Genomic DNA, 18,339 nt, shown 5'->3' with positions numbered 1-18,339 from the left:
CGAGACCAGCCTGGGCAACATGGCTAGATCCTGTCTTACAAAAAATAAAGAAATTTGCTGGGCATGGTACGTGCCTCTGATCCCAACTACTTGGGAGGCTGAGGTAGGAGGATCACTTGAGCCAGGAGGTCAAGGCTTTAGTGAGCCATGTTCAGGCCATTGCACTCCAGCCTGGGTGACAGAGTGAGATGCTGTCCCCTCAAAAACAAAATTATGAAATGGAGAATTTCTGAGGGAGAATTGCCAAGGAAATAGATGTTCATTTTGAATCTCCTGAAGATGTGCACAAATGGGGATTATAACATATATATATATATATATATAAGTTTCGCTACTATTACTCCTTGTATCCATCCCTCTTTTTCATATAGAATTTTTCTAATTCTTGACAAAAATAGAAATTCTAGTTAATAATTAGTATTATGCCCACTGAAATTTCTCACTGTAGTTGGATTTCATATATAAATACATGTCTGTGTCAAAGGGCCTAGTAGCTATCTGATTCTTCCTAAAAGAAAAGAAATCACCTAAAATTTAGAGCTGGTAAACTTAGGTTTGAATCAATTACTAGTTCCAGTGTTCAGCAGTGTGATCTTGGAAAGTCAACTTGTTTAATCTCTCTTTGACTTAGTTTCCTTATCTGTAAAATAGAGATGACGTAGCTCCCTTAAAGTAGGGTAACACATTGGCACTCTGTCTAACTGAGAGAGTTAGGGAGAATATGTAAAAATTGAAAGTTGTAAATGCTATTATTTTCCTACCTAGAGTATATAATCTAATGATTTTTAAAAACACTCTGTATTACTTGCTAGTCACTCCTTTTCTGTCAATCTTGCCTGTCTGTCTCTAAAGGATATTGTTCCTGGCCAGACTATTATTTGACAGCATATCTTCTGAGATTGCTTGCTGCTTCAAGATAAGTTTACATGATGATAGGATAATTGTTACTTTGTTTATAGTGGTTGTCAGCTTTTTTCTACCTCCACATTGTTCATATGCAGAATGCTCTTACATTTCTCTGTATAATCAGTGATTCTCAAGTGGAAAGAGTGCTCCCTCTGGATAAGGATCACAGATTTATGGACTTAGTTGCTTCTCTATTGGAGGGTTCATTCTATGTGAGAGAGAAGGAGATAAATGTGAACCAGGACCTTAAAATGCAATTTATTTTCTTATTTATTTTGCAATTTATTCTTTGAAAGTTTTTTTGTTTAATAAAAATTGAATAATTTAAAAATGTTAACAATATTAGTTGTATCTTTTCTTTGACTTTTGTATATACTACATTTTAGGTAGGAGATGCAGATGTACCTGACTACAGCTTGCTTAAGAAACAAGATCTTGTTCCAGGCACAGGATACAGATTCAGGGTTGCTGCAATCAATGGTTGTGGGATAGGTCCTTTCAGCAAAATCAGTGAATTTAAAACTTGCATTCCTGGTTTTCCTGGAGCTCCTTCTGCAGTCAGAATTTCAAAGGTAAGACATCGGGTCAAGACTTGTTGGTGATTTTAAATTATTTGAAACTTCATATATGAAGTAAACTGTCTGTTTAGAAATTCTTGTTCACATCCAATGAAATGAGAGATATCTAAAAGGCCGGATTAAAAGTTTAAAAAGTAACTTTTGCTAATCAATCATTTTTTTAACTTTTAAGTTCAGGAGTACATGTGCAGGTTTGTTACAAAGGTAAATGAGTATCATGGAGGTTTGTTGTGCACATTATTTCATTACCCAGTTATTAAGCCTAGTACCCATTAGTTATTTTTCCTGATCTCCCTCCTCCTACCCTCCGCTCTCCGAGAGGCCCCAGTGTATGTTGTCTTCCTCTATGTGTCCGTGTGATTTCAAGCAAAATTACAGCATGCAAATCACAGAAAGGCAGAGAAATCTGCTATGCTTCTAAATTTGTTCTTGTTATTATGGAACAAAAACATTTGGCTGGAGAATTTTAATAGAACATTCAAAACTGGATTATGTTTTATCCTAATGTCCTGTTCCTCCCTAAAGAAGAAAAGGTCTGTATTTAGGAAAGAAAAACCCCTGTTTTGGGATATTACAGGCAGACATTTAAGCCTGGTTGTGTTTAATCTCTCTTAGACTCAGTTTCCTTATCTGTAAAATGCTTTTTTGAAAAGCAAGCATGAATTAAACATTGTCGATCCAAATGAGATAGGGTTTAAAAAACCAACAATAAAAGATCTAACATCTAATGCAATTACTTTAGCAAAAATGAGCATTTTGTAGTCTAAAGATAGACTCAACATAATAAATGGTAACAGAGGAAACTTAAGAATCTTTAACCTGTTTTTCCCCCACTCTTCAAGAATGTTGAAGGTATCCACCTTTCCTGGGAACCTCCAACTTCACCTTCTGGAAATATTTTGGAATATTCAGCCTACTTGGCTATCCGCACATCACAGATACAAGATAATCCAAATCAACTTGTGTTCATGAGGATTTATTGTGGTCTTAAGACATCATGTATAGTAACTGCTGGGCAACTTGCAAATGCACATATTGATTATACATCCAGGCCTGCCATTGTGTTCAGGATATCAGCAAAGAATGAAAAGGGATATGGACCAGCTACACAAGTTCGGTGGCTTCAAGGTAACAATAAGAAAGCACCTTTAAATTGAATTTTTTTTACTGAAACTATCTATTGTGATGATGATTATTTATTAGTAACTGGTTATGAAGATTTGTCATTTAAAAGAGTATTCTCTGACTGTATTTCCAGCAGTTATGAACTTGAGTTTGTAAATTGTTCGTAAAATGTATTTGCTGAATTCTAGATCCAAATAAAAGAAAAGAAGCAAAGACCTTCTGAAAATTAGTATATGAGTTTTTCCTTACAGATATAGCTATTTTATAAAGAAAAACAGTGAAATTAAGATAAAAGCTAGAAAGCTTTGTTACCCCAATATCTTTTATAAAGGCTATGTAACCCAGTCATCCTAGAGTTATTGAGATGATTCTAGTAACTGGCTCTTGTATGCTATGCTGTCTTATGTAGTAAATGTTCTCTATCATGTAAATGTCCCATCTTTGAGTACTCCCTCTATCTTTATTCTGTATGAGCAGTGTTCCTCTAACAACTATCTTCTTTTGGATAATATGTGTGATACTATAATAATTCCAGTAGTCGTTTGATTCCTTTCTTTGTTTACAGTTAGCACAGAGCTTAAGAAATTAAAAAAGAAGGAGGCAGGTTTAGAAACTGCATTTGAGTTTTTATTATTTTCCACGAATTATGGTAAAATACAAAAGAACAATGAGTTTTCTTGATTCCTACCACGCCAATATATTTGAATATGTTTTTGGCCAAAGCACTTAACTTATCTGGCTGTCATTTTTTTTCATAACAGATGAGGGAGTTAAAACAGTTTACCTTTAAGGTCACTTTCAGCACTAAAGTTTTTAGTAGAAGAAGTATATCCCTGAATGTTTTCATCTGTCTTAATGGCTCTGATTTTACTTTTGCTAAAATTAAAATCTTCATAATTGAAAATTAAAAATTAAAGTATATATCCTTCTATTGCAGAAAGAAACAGGCACCTTAACAGGACACAAGTTTTAAAATAGTGTTTTAAACATTTGTAAGATTTTTGTAAATGCTCTAAATGTTTTATTTTTGCATTGTTTTTACCTTGAAATTGTATAAACTTTTTTACTATGAAAATATAAGCATTAGACAGCTAACTCAGGTTCCATTACAACCTTAAAGATACAGATAGGCATTATAAACACTCTGCTATAGGTAACTTGTTTTAAACCTTTTAGGAATTTCATGGTTCCACTGCCTATTTAAATCTGGAATTAATATACAGAGCAATAATTGCAGAAAAGATATTTCAAACTAAGAGCTTCAGTAACTGCAGGGGCACTGTTCTATCTTTTTTCTATACCATATAACCTTATGCCAGTTTAGGTTGACTGAGTAGCTATGTCCTCAAATTTCATGTATAATACCCCCCTAGCAAAGATGGATTTAATTGTGCAGAATTGATATATATGTGTGTTCCAGTTACTAATTTAAAGTGTATAGAATATTTTAATATATAATTTTTGTAAAGAACTGGGATTTTTATACTACAGTATTTGTAATTAATGTGTCTCATTAATTAAGTTTCTCTTGAAGAAAATATGCAAATTGTTAGACACATGATGAGTGGTTTCCAAACTCTAAAGATAAAATAAATGCACTACTATGGTGTTGTTAGAATACCTTTTTTGTGGCTGTATGAATCTTTACTCTTTAAATGTGTACTTTACAATGTTTACAAGGAGCTTCTCTGGTTTGTTATCCCAGCAACGCCCTTGGTGAGAGCTTCATTCTGCATTTGTTTAATTCATATGCTTTGCTTTTGGCATATGCTTGCTTTTTGCACTAGTAGAATTTTAACTTACCTCATTATTATGTTTGTAATCATTTGTCTAGCTTCTGTAATGTGTCTGATATTGGCTAAACAAATACTTAACCAAAGTTAAAATACATGATAAGCAACTTTGCACATATTAAATATTAGGGTTTGTCATGTATATGTGTATACTTAATTATAAAAAGAATAAGAATGGAAAGTTATACTAAAATTGTATGTTTCAAACCCAATTCTTTTAAAGATCTATTGCTTTAATAGGAAAAGTTTGGCTTTTAACCCCTTCTCTGTATTAATTAACAACATGCATCTTGAAGCACTTCTAATGACAAGGAATAAGTTGATTTTAAGCAAAGGATAGAATATTTGTTTGAGTATGCACCTTTATACCTATTTAGTATTTGATTCAGTTTACTTTGCTTAAAAGTCTCCACTGTTCTGAACCAGGAGATGATTCTGAACCTGTGGTTCTAACATATGACTTACTTTTTAAAGGGAAGAGAAGTCTTTCTATACCGAGGGATTTGTTAAAGTTATAAATGTTTTTGCCTTGAGAATTAGCCCTGATACTTTTTTTTTTTTTTGGCATTTGTACCTTAAGCACTAGTCATACTCATCTCTGTGATAAGGGATTGGTGACCGAAAAATGCCATTAAGAAATATCTGTGGCTTTGACAAAATTGGTAGTTAAGAGATCTTAGAGCTGTGTGTGTCGATGAATAGACTGAACTGGAGTAAACAGCAAGAGAAGTGCATTTAGCGTCTTATGATTTGCACATTTTCTAAGTGAAGATCCCTTTGTGTAGCAGTAGGCTATACCATGCAGATATTTTTCATAGGATTTGCACTGAGTTAAATTACTTTCTTTATTCTTCCCAGTTGGATAAGCAATTCAGATGTAACAAGCCTTTGTGCCAGCCCTCTTCCGTGTTCTACAACTCTGGCTCTCATAAATAGTAAAAATATTTTTGATGCTGCATGCTCTCAGAATTATGTTTTCTAAAATATCGTGTTCGCTTCATTTTAGTTTAATAAACTTCTTTGTCAACTTAATTAGACATAGGGTATATATAAACTCAATTTTATCTGCATTTTTTTAAATTGAAATAATCTGATTGCATGTATGAAGGACCCCTGCCTCATTACTCAATTACATAAATACAGTTATCTATAGGAAGGTGAAACCGTTGCTCTATTATGTCAAAGATTTGTAGACTAGCAAAGATTCATTCTGATTAGAAATAAGGTCTACTATAGTTAAAGATATTTTTATTTAAAAAATTTACAGCCCTTGTAACATAAAAATCATTTGTAACATTGGATTTGAAGAGATTATTAGTATTTAAAATTGAAGTCATTTGATCTTAAATGAAGTAGATTGCAAAATAGACTTGGTCTTTGACCCTTTAAGGTGTAACTGACTGACTGTTGTGTTTTCCAAGACTGATTTTAGGCAGTTTTATGTATTGTGTACCAATGATATGTAAAATAAAGCACCTTTTCTACTATAAACAATTACAGGTGTTATTTATTTTGAAGGATATGAAAGAAAAGTTAGTGATGGCAGAGTAAATCTGTAGAAAGGTTGATTTTATATTTAAAATAACATTTAGTATTTAAACATATAGTAACATGTTTAGTAAACATGTTTAATAATTAACACATTTAATAATTATTAAACATATATTTAAAAGGCTGCCTGTATTGTTTGAAATAATATAGGCAGCCTTTAAATTAAGAATGGATCGTGTTTAAAAACTCGTTAAGTGTTTAAGATGGCAGTTGGGAGTCATTTTCTCATAGAAATGTAAATCCTGTGTAACTCTTGTCATACCTGAACAAATATGCTTGAAAGTAAAAGGGCAAATGTCTCCAAGAAATGCTGTAAACTTGTCATCACCTTTTTTGTTGTCTTTTGTTTACTCTAAAATATTTTTCTTTATTCTTTTCATCCTTTTAAATTCACAGCAGCCAGACTTCTGACCTGCCACTCCATTGAAATGGCTCTCTAGCAAAGTTCAGGGATAATCTCCCATTTCCCAAATCCAGGGTACTCTTTCATCATATTTAATCTTGCCATTTGAAACTTTTGTCCACTCTCTTGGCACTTCCTCATTTTTGTAGTGTCTATGATACCATGCTGTCTATCTTTACACACCTCCTCTTGTCTGTGGTCCCCTTCTTTACTCCACCTGGTCCCATTCATTGTTTTCCTAGATTCAAGCCAAATTGCCAACCTGAAGAAGTCTTTCCTGACATACTCCACCACCAGGAAGATTTAACCACTTCTTTTTGTTCTTCTGCTGTCCTTTGTTACATCTTCTGTCATAGCAGTCTAAATCTTAGTGACCCTATTTGCTAACATTTCCCTGTCCCTCTGCTAGATAGTAGGTCTTTGAGGCAGAGATTGGGTCTTTACCCCTTCCATGTTAGCTGGCTAGTTAACTGGTACTTAAATATTTTAACAAGTGGGTAAAGAAAATTGTTACCTTCACAGTTCTTCATATTCCCACTCCTCACTTCTAAATAGGGGTGAAAATGGGAAGGAGACTTTGAAAAGGAAAGAGATTTTTGCAGATTTGCTAAGTATCTGGAGAAAATATAAACTCTTTAGCTTTGTCTTACCCTGTCCTGCTATTAGGTTGAGAGAAGTTCTGGGATAAGAGATTTAGTATAGAAGGTATTTGATTTGAAAGGTCCTTCTACCAGATCAGGCTTTGTTTTTTTTTTTTTTTTTTTTTTTTTTTTTTTTTTTTTTTGTTGTTGTTGTTGTTGTTGTTGTTGTTTTAAAAAAAAAAAAAAAAAGAAAGAAGAAAGATTGTAGCCTTTAATGAGATCATGGGCATTGCTGGATTTTGAGGTTATTAACCTTTGATTGAGGTTATAGGCATTGCTGGATTTATCATTGGATGATCAAAATGAGCTAAAACTGTCAAAAATTAATCTCTGACACTAGAAATTACTTACCTATGGAAGTTCAGGGAATTGCTGAAGGACGTGGATACCAGGATTGGAACTGCATTGGATTCCGTTACATATCAGGTCAGGTCACTGTTACCACCTCTAAGCTTGTAGGACAAAAGATTCTTACACTCAGGAAAATGAGATGACATTGGCAAACCTCCCTTCTAAGTTTTATAGTTATAGTTGTTAGTCCCTAGACTTAAATATTTCTGTAACTTTAGAAAAAAACTTAGATTATTCCTAGAAAAACATAGACTACAAACTCTGGAGGAAAATCAATAAATTCTATAAACCAAATGAAGGGCTCACATCTGGAATCCCAGCACTTTGGGAGGCTGAGGCAGGTGGGTCACCCCAGGTCAGGAGTTCAAGACCAGCCTGGCCAACATGGCAAAACTCCATCTCTACTAAAAATTAAAAAATTAGCTGGTCGTGGTTGTGGGCACCTGCAAGCCCAGCTACTCAGGAGGCTGAGGCAGGAGAATCGCTTGAACCTGGGAGGCGGAGGTTGCAGTGAGCCAAGTTCGTGCCATTGCACTCCAGCTTGGGCAAAGAGTGAAACTCCGTCTCAAAAAAAAGAAAGAAAAGGATATAAAATTTGAGAACACCAGCATCTTGTTCAAAATAGATTTCTACATCTCATTAGTATCAATTTGCTTCTCTCCTGTTTTCTGCAGAACTAATTATCAAGAAAATGTCCACTTATGGACTTGTTAATCTTAGCAAAGGGCATCTGCAACTGAGCTTGAGGTTCTTTTGTTTTATATATTTGGTATTTTGGATACATTGGATTGAGCAAAGGCCTGCTACTTAATCATCAAATTCACAATCTGGCTACCACTTCTGCCAGCACCTCACATTCAAAAAGTATTGAGAATTCAGGGTTACAAAGCCTTTGGTCTTAGAGAGAATGCTGGGAAGTCATAGGGATGAGGTTGTGAAGGTTACAGAAGTATTCTTTGTTTACTGATTTTGCTTGTTCAAAAGATATTTGAAGAGTGCCTGGAGATGTCAGTGTGTTTACATATAAAAGAAAAGAAAGTATGAATTGATGGCATATCAGATATGGAAGGTGTCACAGGAAAGGAAACATGCCCCCATCTTCCCACCATTCTACCCACTTCCCCTTCATGGCCTTCTTACCACTCAGATATAAGAAGCTAAAAGATCCATCATTCCTGAGCATGAGAATTGAGGAAGGCATACCTTTCTGTATGAACACAGACAGGTTAAAAATGAAAGGTAGCAGCCAGTGTTTGTTTTTGAACATAGAACAACCCTGTCCACTAGTAAATTATAGTCCAACAAATGTCCAGCTCCAACCAAAAAGATTATCCATTCTCCCTACTGAGAAGACAGAGTTGAAGTTCTCTGAGAATTTAAAAGGAGTTACTTCTTCTTCTCTTTTCATATTGGGGTAGGGGCAAAAAGCTACAGCCATAATGTTTATCATCTGCTATAACAAAACATAGCATGAGTGGGCAGAGATAAGAAGATAAAACTGCTTAATTCAAAATCATCCTGGCAGTTGTGGTTTAGCACCCCCTGGTGGCATTGTCCAGTCCAGCTTACACGTGGGTAAGATACTAGGTCTTGTAGAGCTGCCTAGGATTTTTAAAATAGCTACAGCAATACCTGGAACTTTCTGAACTGGCACCCCTGTATTAGACCCATTTTGAGAGATTGTACCTGGAGAATATACTTTCTATTTCCCTGCAACTTCCTAACCCAAGATTGTAACTTTAACCTGCCCTGTTTAGATACAGGGGATGCATTGATTATTTCAAGATCCATTTAATTTTTGAAGATTTTAAAATTGTATATCAAAATTTCTGGCTAGTGTTCTGAAATCAGGAGAAATTGCATCTTAACTGTGTCTTAAATCTACAAAATGGCATTGACATTGATAACCTTGGTAAAAACATGATTGCAAAACTGTTATAACATTTGTGTGACCAGCGAGGCACCTATTATTGAGCAATGTGGAAAAAAATGTGCAATGGTCAGTTGCTGCCATGTACTTTGTGTATTTTTTGAATACTTAACATATAAGTGCATTATTAGGAGAATGTATGAAAGGAAATTTGTGCTTTTGAAAGTCAACAGAATTCCGTAAAGAGGTGGTGTCTTTGTCAATTTATTTGGAATTTGTATCACCTATCATTTCATTGTCTGCTTTATACAAATAATTATACTCAGAGAACAAAGTAACCAATTAACCAGAGTCATGCCAGTGACTCCAAGCTGACTTGGAAGAACAGTACTGTAATATTGCCATCTCATTGGATCTTGACCCTGTGGGAATCTAGTTAACCTCTGTGAAGAATAGTCCGTATTCATTTCCTTTTCATATTATATTTCTCCCCCACCCCATTATTATGATTAGCTGATTCGCATAGCACAGTAGTGGCTGAAATATCGGATGTTCTCTCTTTGTTGATGAAAGTATATATTGCATAACCTTATATCTTTTTTCTTTTAAAATGTTTGTTGTGAAATAGTACACACAAAAGTATCTTGTGTATGTATGGTTTAAAAAAAAACATGATCACACATGTACTCAACTTTCAGCTTAAGAACTAGAACATTCTCAGCTGCCTAGAATCCCCCATTTATTCTCCCTCCATAGATTATATGAGGTAAACATTCTTCTGAATTTTTTGTTAATAATTTCCCATGTTTTGATTTGTGACTCTCCCATCTATGTATGTATTCCTGATAATATGTTGTTTAGATTTCTTGTTTTTGAACTTTTATGTAAATGGAATCATGCTGTATGTATTCTTCTGTGACCTCTTTTTTCTGACATTGTTTTTGAGATTCCCATCCATGTTTATGCATGTAACTGTATTTCGTGTTTTCACAGCTGTATGGTATTTGATTGTATGACTGTTTCACAATTTATCCATTCTTCTGTTTATGGAGATTTGGATTGTTTTCTGCATTTTGCAATTACAAACAGTGCTGCTATGAACATCCATTCAATTACAGTGTAGGCTGTGTGGGCAGGAGTTTTGCCTCTTCCGTACTCTACCATATTCCCAGTGTCTAGAACAATGCCTGGCGCCAGGTAGATGCTCAATAAATAGTTGAGGAATTAATGACTCTCTTGTACTGTCTCCTGGTGCACTTTTTCAGCAGTTGTCCTAGGACAGTTGTTGTCAAAGTGTGGTTCAGGGACTCCTGGGGGTCCCCGAGATATTTTTTTGGCGGGGCGGGGGGCGGTCTGTGAGGACAAAACTATTTTCATAATAATACTAAGGCATATTTTGTTCATTTCATTCTCATTTTTTTAGTTTATTTTCCAGATGTATGATGACATCACTCTAGCAGCTAATCAAGTATATTTGTATATTTCTGTTTTAAAAATGTCTGAATTTTAATTTCTAATATGGTAAATATTGATAGATATAACCCATGTGAACAACAGCTCTTTGAGGCCCTCAACAGTTTTTAAGGATATAAAGAGGTTCTGAGACCAACACTTTGAGAACTGCTGCTCTAAGGAGTGGGTTTTACTTGGTAATTGTTTTCTATAGCATTTGTAGCAACTTATGCTCCCACTGGCAGTGGTTGAGAGTTCCCATGGCTTCACATCTTGGCAAACACTTGGTCTTGACTATCTTTGTATTTGCCAACTGGATGGCTATTATGTGGTTTCTTACCGTAGGTTTAATTTGCATTTCCCTGATTACTAATGAAATTGAGTGTTTCTTCATATATGGGTCCCTCATGATTCCTCTTCTGTGAAATACTCATGTCTTTTGCCCGTTTTTCTATTAGGTTGCCTTTTTTTCATTGATTCGTATGATTTATCTATTCTGGAAACCAATCCTTTGTCAGTTAAATGTATTGCATGTATCTTCTCTCAGTTTGTAGTCTTTTGTAACGGTAAAGAATCTGTTGATCTTGGAGAAAACTGACATCTTTTCAGTAATGAGTCTTTCCAGCCAAAACCCTTGTGTATCTTTCCATTTATTAGGTCCTCTTTAATGTCTCAATAAACTTTAAAAATTTTCTCCATAAAGGCCTTTACATCTTCTATTAGATTTCATCATAGTGGTTTTATAGTTTTTAATGCTGTGGTAAACTGAATTTTAATCTTTTTTAAATTTGTTTTTATCTTAAATTTTTCTCATTATTTTTATTGACTTTAATCTCATTCAAAGTACACATCAACAATATTTCTATATAATCAACAACAACCAGAATGGAAAAAAGTATAATTTAAAAAATTCAGTTTAATTAAAGTCAGTACTAGTTGGTAACTGAATTTTACTGGATACTGAATTTTTAAAATTATACTTTCCATTCTGATTGTTGCTGATTTTTAAAATTCAGTTTAATTAAATTCAATTTGCCTGTTACCGGATGAAAACAGGTGAACTAAATTTTAAAAATTATACTTTCCATTGTGATTATTGCTGACTATATAGAATGTATTGATTTTAGATCCAACAACTATGTCAAACTTGTATTATTTATAACAATGTATCTAGATGTCCTTTGAGTTTTTTAAATTAACATTTACAGATAATGAGTTTTCTTCCTTTCTGATGCTTATAACTTTTTTTAAATTTCTTGTATTTCTGTACTAGCCAGGACCTATAGAACAATGTTGAAGAGAACTGAGAGCGAACATCTTTGTCTTAACCCTAATTTAAATATTTTTTTAAACATTTCACTGTTTGGTGGGTTTTTTTTTTTTTTAATGGCCTTTATTGGTTTAAAGAAGCTTTTTGTTTCTTGGTTTGGTTTTTGTTTCTGTTACCCAGGCTGCAGTGCATGGCATGATCACAGCTTACTGCAGCCTTGACCTGCTGGGCTTAAGTGATGGGAGCACAGGCATATGCCACCATGCCCAGCTAATTTTTAAATTTTTTGTAAAGATGAGGTCTCCTTATGTTGGTCAGGCTGTCTCTTGTTTCTGGGCTCAAGCAATCCTGCTTCAGTCTCCCAAAGTGCTAAGATTGCAGGCATGAGCTACCACACCTGGCCAAGGAATTTATCTTCTATATCTAGTTTGTAAATAGTTGTATTATGAATGGATGTTGAATTTTATCCAAGGCTTTTTTCTCTCTCCATTAATCTGTTAATTTATAAATTATGGTAACTGACTTTTTAATATTAAACCAACCTTTAATTCCTATTATAAACCCAACTTGGTCATGTGTGTGTTTTTAATACATTACTGGACTCAATTTGCCAATACTTTGTTTAGTTTTGCTCTATAGGCCAGGCGTGATGGCTCACACCTGTAATCCCAGCACTTTGGGAAGCCGAGGTGGGTAGATCACTTGAAGTCAGGAGTTTGAGACCAGCCTGACCAACATGGTGAAACTCCGTCTCTACTAAAAATACAAAATAGCAGGGTGTGATGATGTGCACCTGTAGTCTCAGCTACTCAGGAGGCTGAGACACCAAAATCACTTGAACCTGGGAGGTGGAGAGTGCAGTGAGCCCAGATCACTCCACTGCCCTCCAGCCTGGGCAACTGAGCAAGACTCTGTCTCAAAAATGAATAAAAACAAATAGTTTTGCACCTATGTTCATAAGTAAAATCAGTCTATAATACTTTCATGTCCTATCATTGTCTGATTTTGGTATCAGCATTATACCAGCCTCATGAAATGGTGAGTTTTTCAATTTTCTGGAAGAGTTTAAGATCAGAACAGTCTTTAAAACTATTTGGTTATTAATGGAAGATTTTTATTCAGTTTCTTTAAAGGTTGTAAGAACATTAAGATTTTACATTATTCTTGTCAGTTTTTTCTAGGGATTTATCCATTTCATCTTAGTTTAAGATTTTTTCCTGTATGAAACTGCCTATATTATTCTTGTATCGTTTTAGTCTCCACAGCATCTGTTAGTTGACCCCGTTTCATTCCTGTTAGTGTATTTGTGCCTTCTCATTCTTCTTGATTAATCCTTCAGGAGGTTTAAATGTTAGACACATTAGTTTCTTTAAAAGTCTATTTCCAAATGTCAGGAATAGGTTATAGTAGGTTCTCTGTATTTCTTTCTTTCTTTTTAAAGACGCAGGATCTCACTGTCACCCAGGCTAGAGTACAGTGGTGTTGTCATAGCTCACTGCAGCCTTGAACTCCTGGGCTCATGATCTCTTGCCTCAGCCTCCTGAGTAGCCAGGACTACAGGCAGCACCACCACACCCAACTTTTTTTTTTTCTTCTTCTTCTTTTTGGAGAGATGTCTATGTTGCCTGAGCTGGTTTCAAACTTCTGAGCTGAAGCAGTTGTCCCGCCTTGGCCTCCCAAAGTGTTGGGATTACAGTGTGAACCACTGTGCCTAGCCTTAGTCTGTATTTCGAATATCATTTGCCAGAGAATATGATTTGCAAGATTTTGGTTTTCTAAACTGAGACGTTTATGTCCTATCATGTTTCATGAATATTCCATGTGTATTGGTAAAGAATGTGTATTACCTAATAGTTGAGTATTATGTTCTATAAGTCCCAGATCAAACTTGTTAGTTGTGTTAGGTACAACTTTATTGATTTATCTTGTACCTGATTTGCTTATTGGAGTCTAAAGATTTCATTGTAATGGATCTCTCAGTTTCTCTTAAATTTGTATTTGCTTTTTCATTGGCTTTACTAATAAATACAAACTAATTTAGAATTGTTCTATTTTCCCTACTAAATTGAGCCTTTTAAAATTGTTTAGTGGCTCTATCTCTATGACTGCATGTTGCCTTCATCTTCTTTGTTGTCAGTACTTACTTTAACGATAGTTTAGTCTTTGTCTGATATATCTTAGATTTTTCCTTGGCCTTTTAGTTCAAGTTTACAGGAGACACACCTGAAAGATAAAGCCAAAGAAAACCTGCCTTTTTAACTCCATAATCTAGTCCATTTATACTTACTGTGATCACAAATATCATTGTATTTATTTCTAGGTTTTTGTCATAAATTATCTGTCATAGGTTTTTGTGTCTACTCCCGATTGTTGCCTTTTTTTTTTTTTTTTTACATTTTCTTATTCTTTTTCCCCACTCTGTTGTTGAGTTTTAGTTTTCAATTATTATATATTTTTTCTTACAAGTTCTATTTGGTTTACAAATCTCCTTGTTTCTATGCAGTCTTTTGTTCCTTTTTCCATGCTTCTATTTCTTTAAACATCATTAATTTTTTTCCTATGTTATTACCAATATTGAGTCTTTGTGGATGCTTCTATTGTCTGTTGGATATTTTGTTTTTTACTCATGGTGCCACCTTCCCTTGAGTTTTTGTTTTGTTTTTTTGAGACATGGTCTCACTCTGTTGCCCAGGCTGGAGGGCAGTACAGGCTGGAGGTACAACCTCAGCTTACTGCAACCTCTGCCTCCTAGGTTCAAGCAAGTCTCCTGCCTCAGCCCCCCGAGGAGCTGGGATGACAAGCACATGCCACCATGCTCAGCTAATTTTTGTGTTTTTAGTAGAGATGTGGTTTTGCCATGTTGGCCATGCAGTTTGTGGTATCTTAAGCTTCTTTTCCTTGGCAAATAATCTGAAGCACTGACTGAAATGGAGAACTTTCAGAGAACTCCTTTGCTCTGCCAGACATCCAGAAGCAACCAACGTGAGACTACTTCTTTTCAATTACCAGCTGACATTTAAGCTGAGGAAGAGCCTGTGGTTAGGTATTTGAGGATAGGGGTAATTTATACCCTTCAACCAGCACCAAAATGGAGGCAGGTAAGCCTGCTTGCTACCTATTTCTCTGGTGGCCCTAATAAGACTTCAAACTAGGTAAGCATTCAGCTTTTTGTCCAGGCCCTCCTCTCCTGCTAGGTCAAGAACTCCAGACTCCAAAAGAGCTCTTGGGGCAAAAGCAGGCTTTAGTGCTAGCTCACCTCACAGGTTATTTTTACTTCTTTTTGGAGTTCTGCAAATTCCTTGCTTTCATGATACACTTAGAAAAAATACATTATTCAATAATTTGCTGATAGTTCACATTATTTCTTTTATAAAGCATTGAGTGGGGGTTAACTGGGAGTTGTTAGGGTATCTAGGCTGTCTTACTCTTGGAAATGAACTCTAGTTTAACAGTTTGCCCTTTATGTGAGTAGAATACGTGGTACTTTCTAGCAGTCTATACAGAATTAAAAGATGCCTGATTCCCTCTGTACAGTTCCGTAAGACAGTACTTTTACGATGTAGAGACTGCTACTTGCAAGGTGGGAAATGTACAGGAAGAAACCATTTTTAAAAGATAGACTCTTCCTCCAAACCAAGGAATGACTCTGTCATTTCTTTAAATGTCCCGAACATTGTATTCATTTATTAATGATTGCTTTGATCTGAAAAAAGAATTTGGATTTGGTTTCTTATAAAGCTAATATTGGAGATTATATATGCATGAATGAGCCTCCTTGGCATACCTGTTCTGGCTGAAAGGCACTTTCTCTTATGACTTGTCCTTGCCCAGTAACTTGTTTTCAACAACTGCCTAGTGTTCAAAGTTCAGAAATATCTTTCATTCACATGTACTCTGAAATTGAGCTCTGGAAAACAGTTGCAAAAGTATGACACAAACCTTTTACTGTTTGCTTTTGGAGGACAATCAAGGAAGACCTAAATCATACCTTAAGGAGGCAAAATTTTATGCCATGGATTGGAATTTTATAATCAGTGTATTTTTGTGGAAGAAAAAAGAATTACCTATTAACGTAATTTGGTCCCCTAAAACTACTACATGGCCTTTAAGACGGTACCAGCACATACTTTAATGACTTTATTCTTACCTCACACACTTGCTCAAATTAATTTTGGCAAAGGAATTCTTACAATACATTGTCTTGCACAGGTATCCCTTTAATATGCAGTGCAAAAGGAAACAGTTTCTGGAGTAAGATCAGGGAAAACTGTAACTTTACTATTAGGCAAGCGTCTCTTTAAAGGAATGGCCAGAAGCCAGAGAAATGAATCCATGCCAGTGCCATCTGTGGCCCAAGATTGGAAGAGATTCTGCCTTATGGTTTCACAAATCCTTAAAATCAGGTACAAAAAGCAGCACAGTCTCGAAATAAATTTATAAGGGGCCGTAGAGCAGCCAGTATAAAAGGCCGTATTACACATCTCCTCTGTTTGGGTGGTGCTATTTTCTACATTTGGTGATTACTACAAAGGTTTTTACAAATGTTTGAGGACCTTTTCTGATAAAACCTGAAGAATGAGTGGGACTTAGCTAGGTAGAGGGAAGTATGTGTTTAAGGTCATGGCAGGTGGATGGGGGAGGCAAAGAACTTGGCACAAGGAGCCAAGATGAGATAAGGGGTGATGGAACTCCCCAGTCGAGACAGCTAAACTTGTTGAAGTAATGGTTCTAGCTCTAAAAGAAACCATAAATTAAAACTGAGTATTTTTCAGACAGTGTAGTATAGTTCCTTAGAAAACAAAGTTAGAGTTGTTCCATTTTTTACTCATGAGCACATTATATGACTTAATAGGAGTTTAAGGTCAATATATACAAATTATTAACTTATATAAATTATCAGTTGCCTAACTCAGGGAGACCAAAAAACACATTTAAAATAGACTAGTTTTTGGTATAGATTTTACCCCAGTATTACTTTTCTTTTAAAGTCCTTTAAAGAGCTGCCTAATTATCACTTATTTGAATGACTTAAAGTGTATTTTATCACATAAATCAACAAACATCATCTTGTTTAGATTGTTGATAAAATAACAATTATCCTTAAGATAAAATATTTTTTTAAAATCTTGCATTCTTAGCAAATGGGAGAAACTATCCTTCCTGATTTTCATGCCTAATTGCTACTGCTACAGAAGTCCTTTTAATTGGGCCCTCATAACTATATTCAATTAGAATTATTAAAGTTAACTGGCACTCCTTTAACTCACTAAGGCAAAACAGGCAATAAGGCATGTTTGTGAAGAAAGGAAAACCCTGCACATGTAATACAGTGTAGGAGGGGAAAAAATACAAATAGCTTCAAACACTTTCATATCAAAGTATGTGACATTAGGAAGGCACCATTTAAAAAACAATCCTTGCTGAACTCAAGAAGATTTTAAAGCATCTCCATTAGAGTGAGGTAGTGAGGTAGTGAGGGGACAGACAGAAGCTACCTAAGACACAAGCTACCTAAGTCCCCTTCTTCTGCCTTACTGAAACCCATTTCTCTATTAGATACTCAAGAAAGCAATGTTTACAAAATTATAAAAAACATTTTTATAATAGGTTAACATGGGAGCTTGCATACATAAGAAGTTCCAGAAGAGAAAACATGACATTCAGTTAAATGCAACACAGGCCAAGTAAGACACTGACCCCAGCTCTGACAAGCATAAATTAGGATATTATGCACTTGACACATGCAGAATGTCCATTTTCTTTCCCATCAGAGTATGAAGTCCAACAACAATGTAATCCATACCAAAAAAAAAAAAAAAAAAAAAGTGACCTGATTTTATCTAGTGTAAAGTTTTAGTTAGCACTACTGGCAAGTTATGAAGTTTGGAAATTTGTTGTATTAGATACTGACTTAAAATTTTAAATGGTCGAATTCCTGGGTTTTGGGGGTTTTTATTGAGACGAGAGTCTGGCTTTGTTGCCCAGGCTGGAGAGCAGTGGCATGATCTCGGCTCACTACAGACTCCGTCTCCGAGGGTCAAGGATAATGCCTCAGCCACCAGAATAGCTGGGACTACAGGTGTGCACCACCACACCCTGCTAATTTTTATATTTTTTTGTAGAGACGCAAGGTTCGCCATGTTGGCCAGGCTAGTCTCAAATTCCTAACCTCAAAGTGATCCACCTGCCTCGCCCTCCCAAAGTGCTGGGATTCTAGGCATGAGCCACACCTGGCCTCAAATTCCTTTTTTATCTTGATTCTCTACTCTAACATATCCCAATCTTTAAACTAATTTTACAGATAATCAAAGATCAAGTGCTTTTATCAGTTATATAGTGACACACTGCTTGGATCAAATGGAAAATATTTTAAAATACACTCATAACGAAGTATCAAAA

General features: G+C 35.2%; 1 protein-coding gene across 2 annotated transcripts in view; it reads left to right on the top strand.

The window, feature by feature from the left end:
* The window catches only part of HCFC2 (host cell factor C2), a 39,915-nt gene extending 35,688 nt beyond the window's left edge, over nucleotides 1-4,227 (top strand). For both annotated transcript variants that reach the window (XM_074402309.1, XM_074402308.1), the window contains exons 14-15: nucleotides 1,297-1,478; nucleotides 2,327-4,227. In XM_074402309.1, the coding sequence (XP_074258410.1) occupies nucleotides 1,297-1,478; nucleotides 2,327-2,641 (497 nt within the window). In that variant the 3' untranslated portion in view covers nucleotides 2,642-4,227. The remainder of the gene's footprint in view (nucleotides 1-1,296; nucleotides 1,479-2,326) is intronic.
* Nucleotides 4,228-18,339: the final 14,112 nt, after the last annotated feature.

The sequence above is a fragment of the Saimiri boliviensis genome, chromosome 7, assembly GCF_048565385.1.
Source record: "Saimiri boliviensis isolate mSaiBol1 chromosome 7, mSaiBol1.pri, whole genome shotgun sequence".
Classification (NCBI taxonomy): Eukaryota; Metazoa; Chordata; class Mammalia; order Primates; family Cebidae; genus Saimiri; species Saimiri boliviensis.
This window is presented reverse-complemented; position numbering and strand designations above follow the sequence as displayed.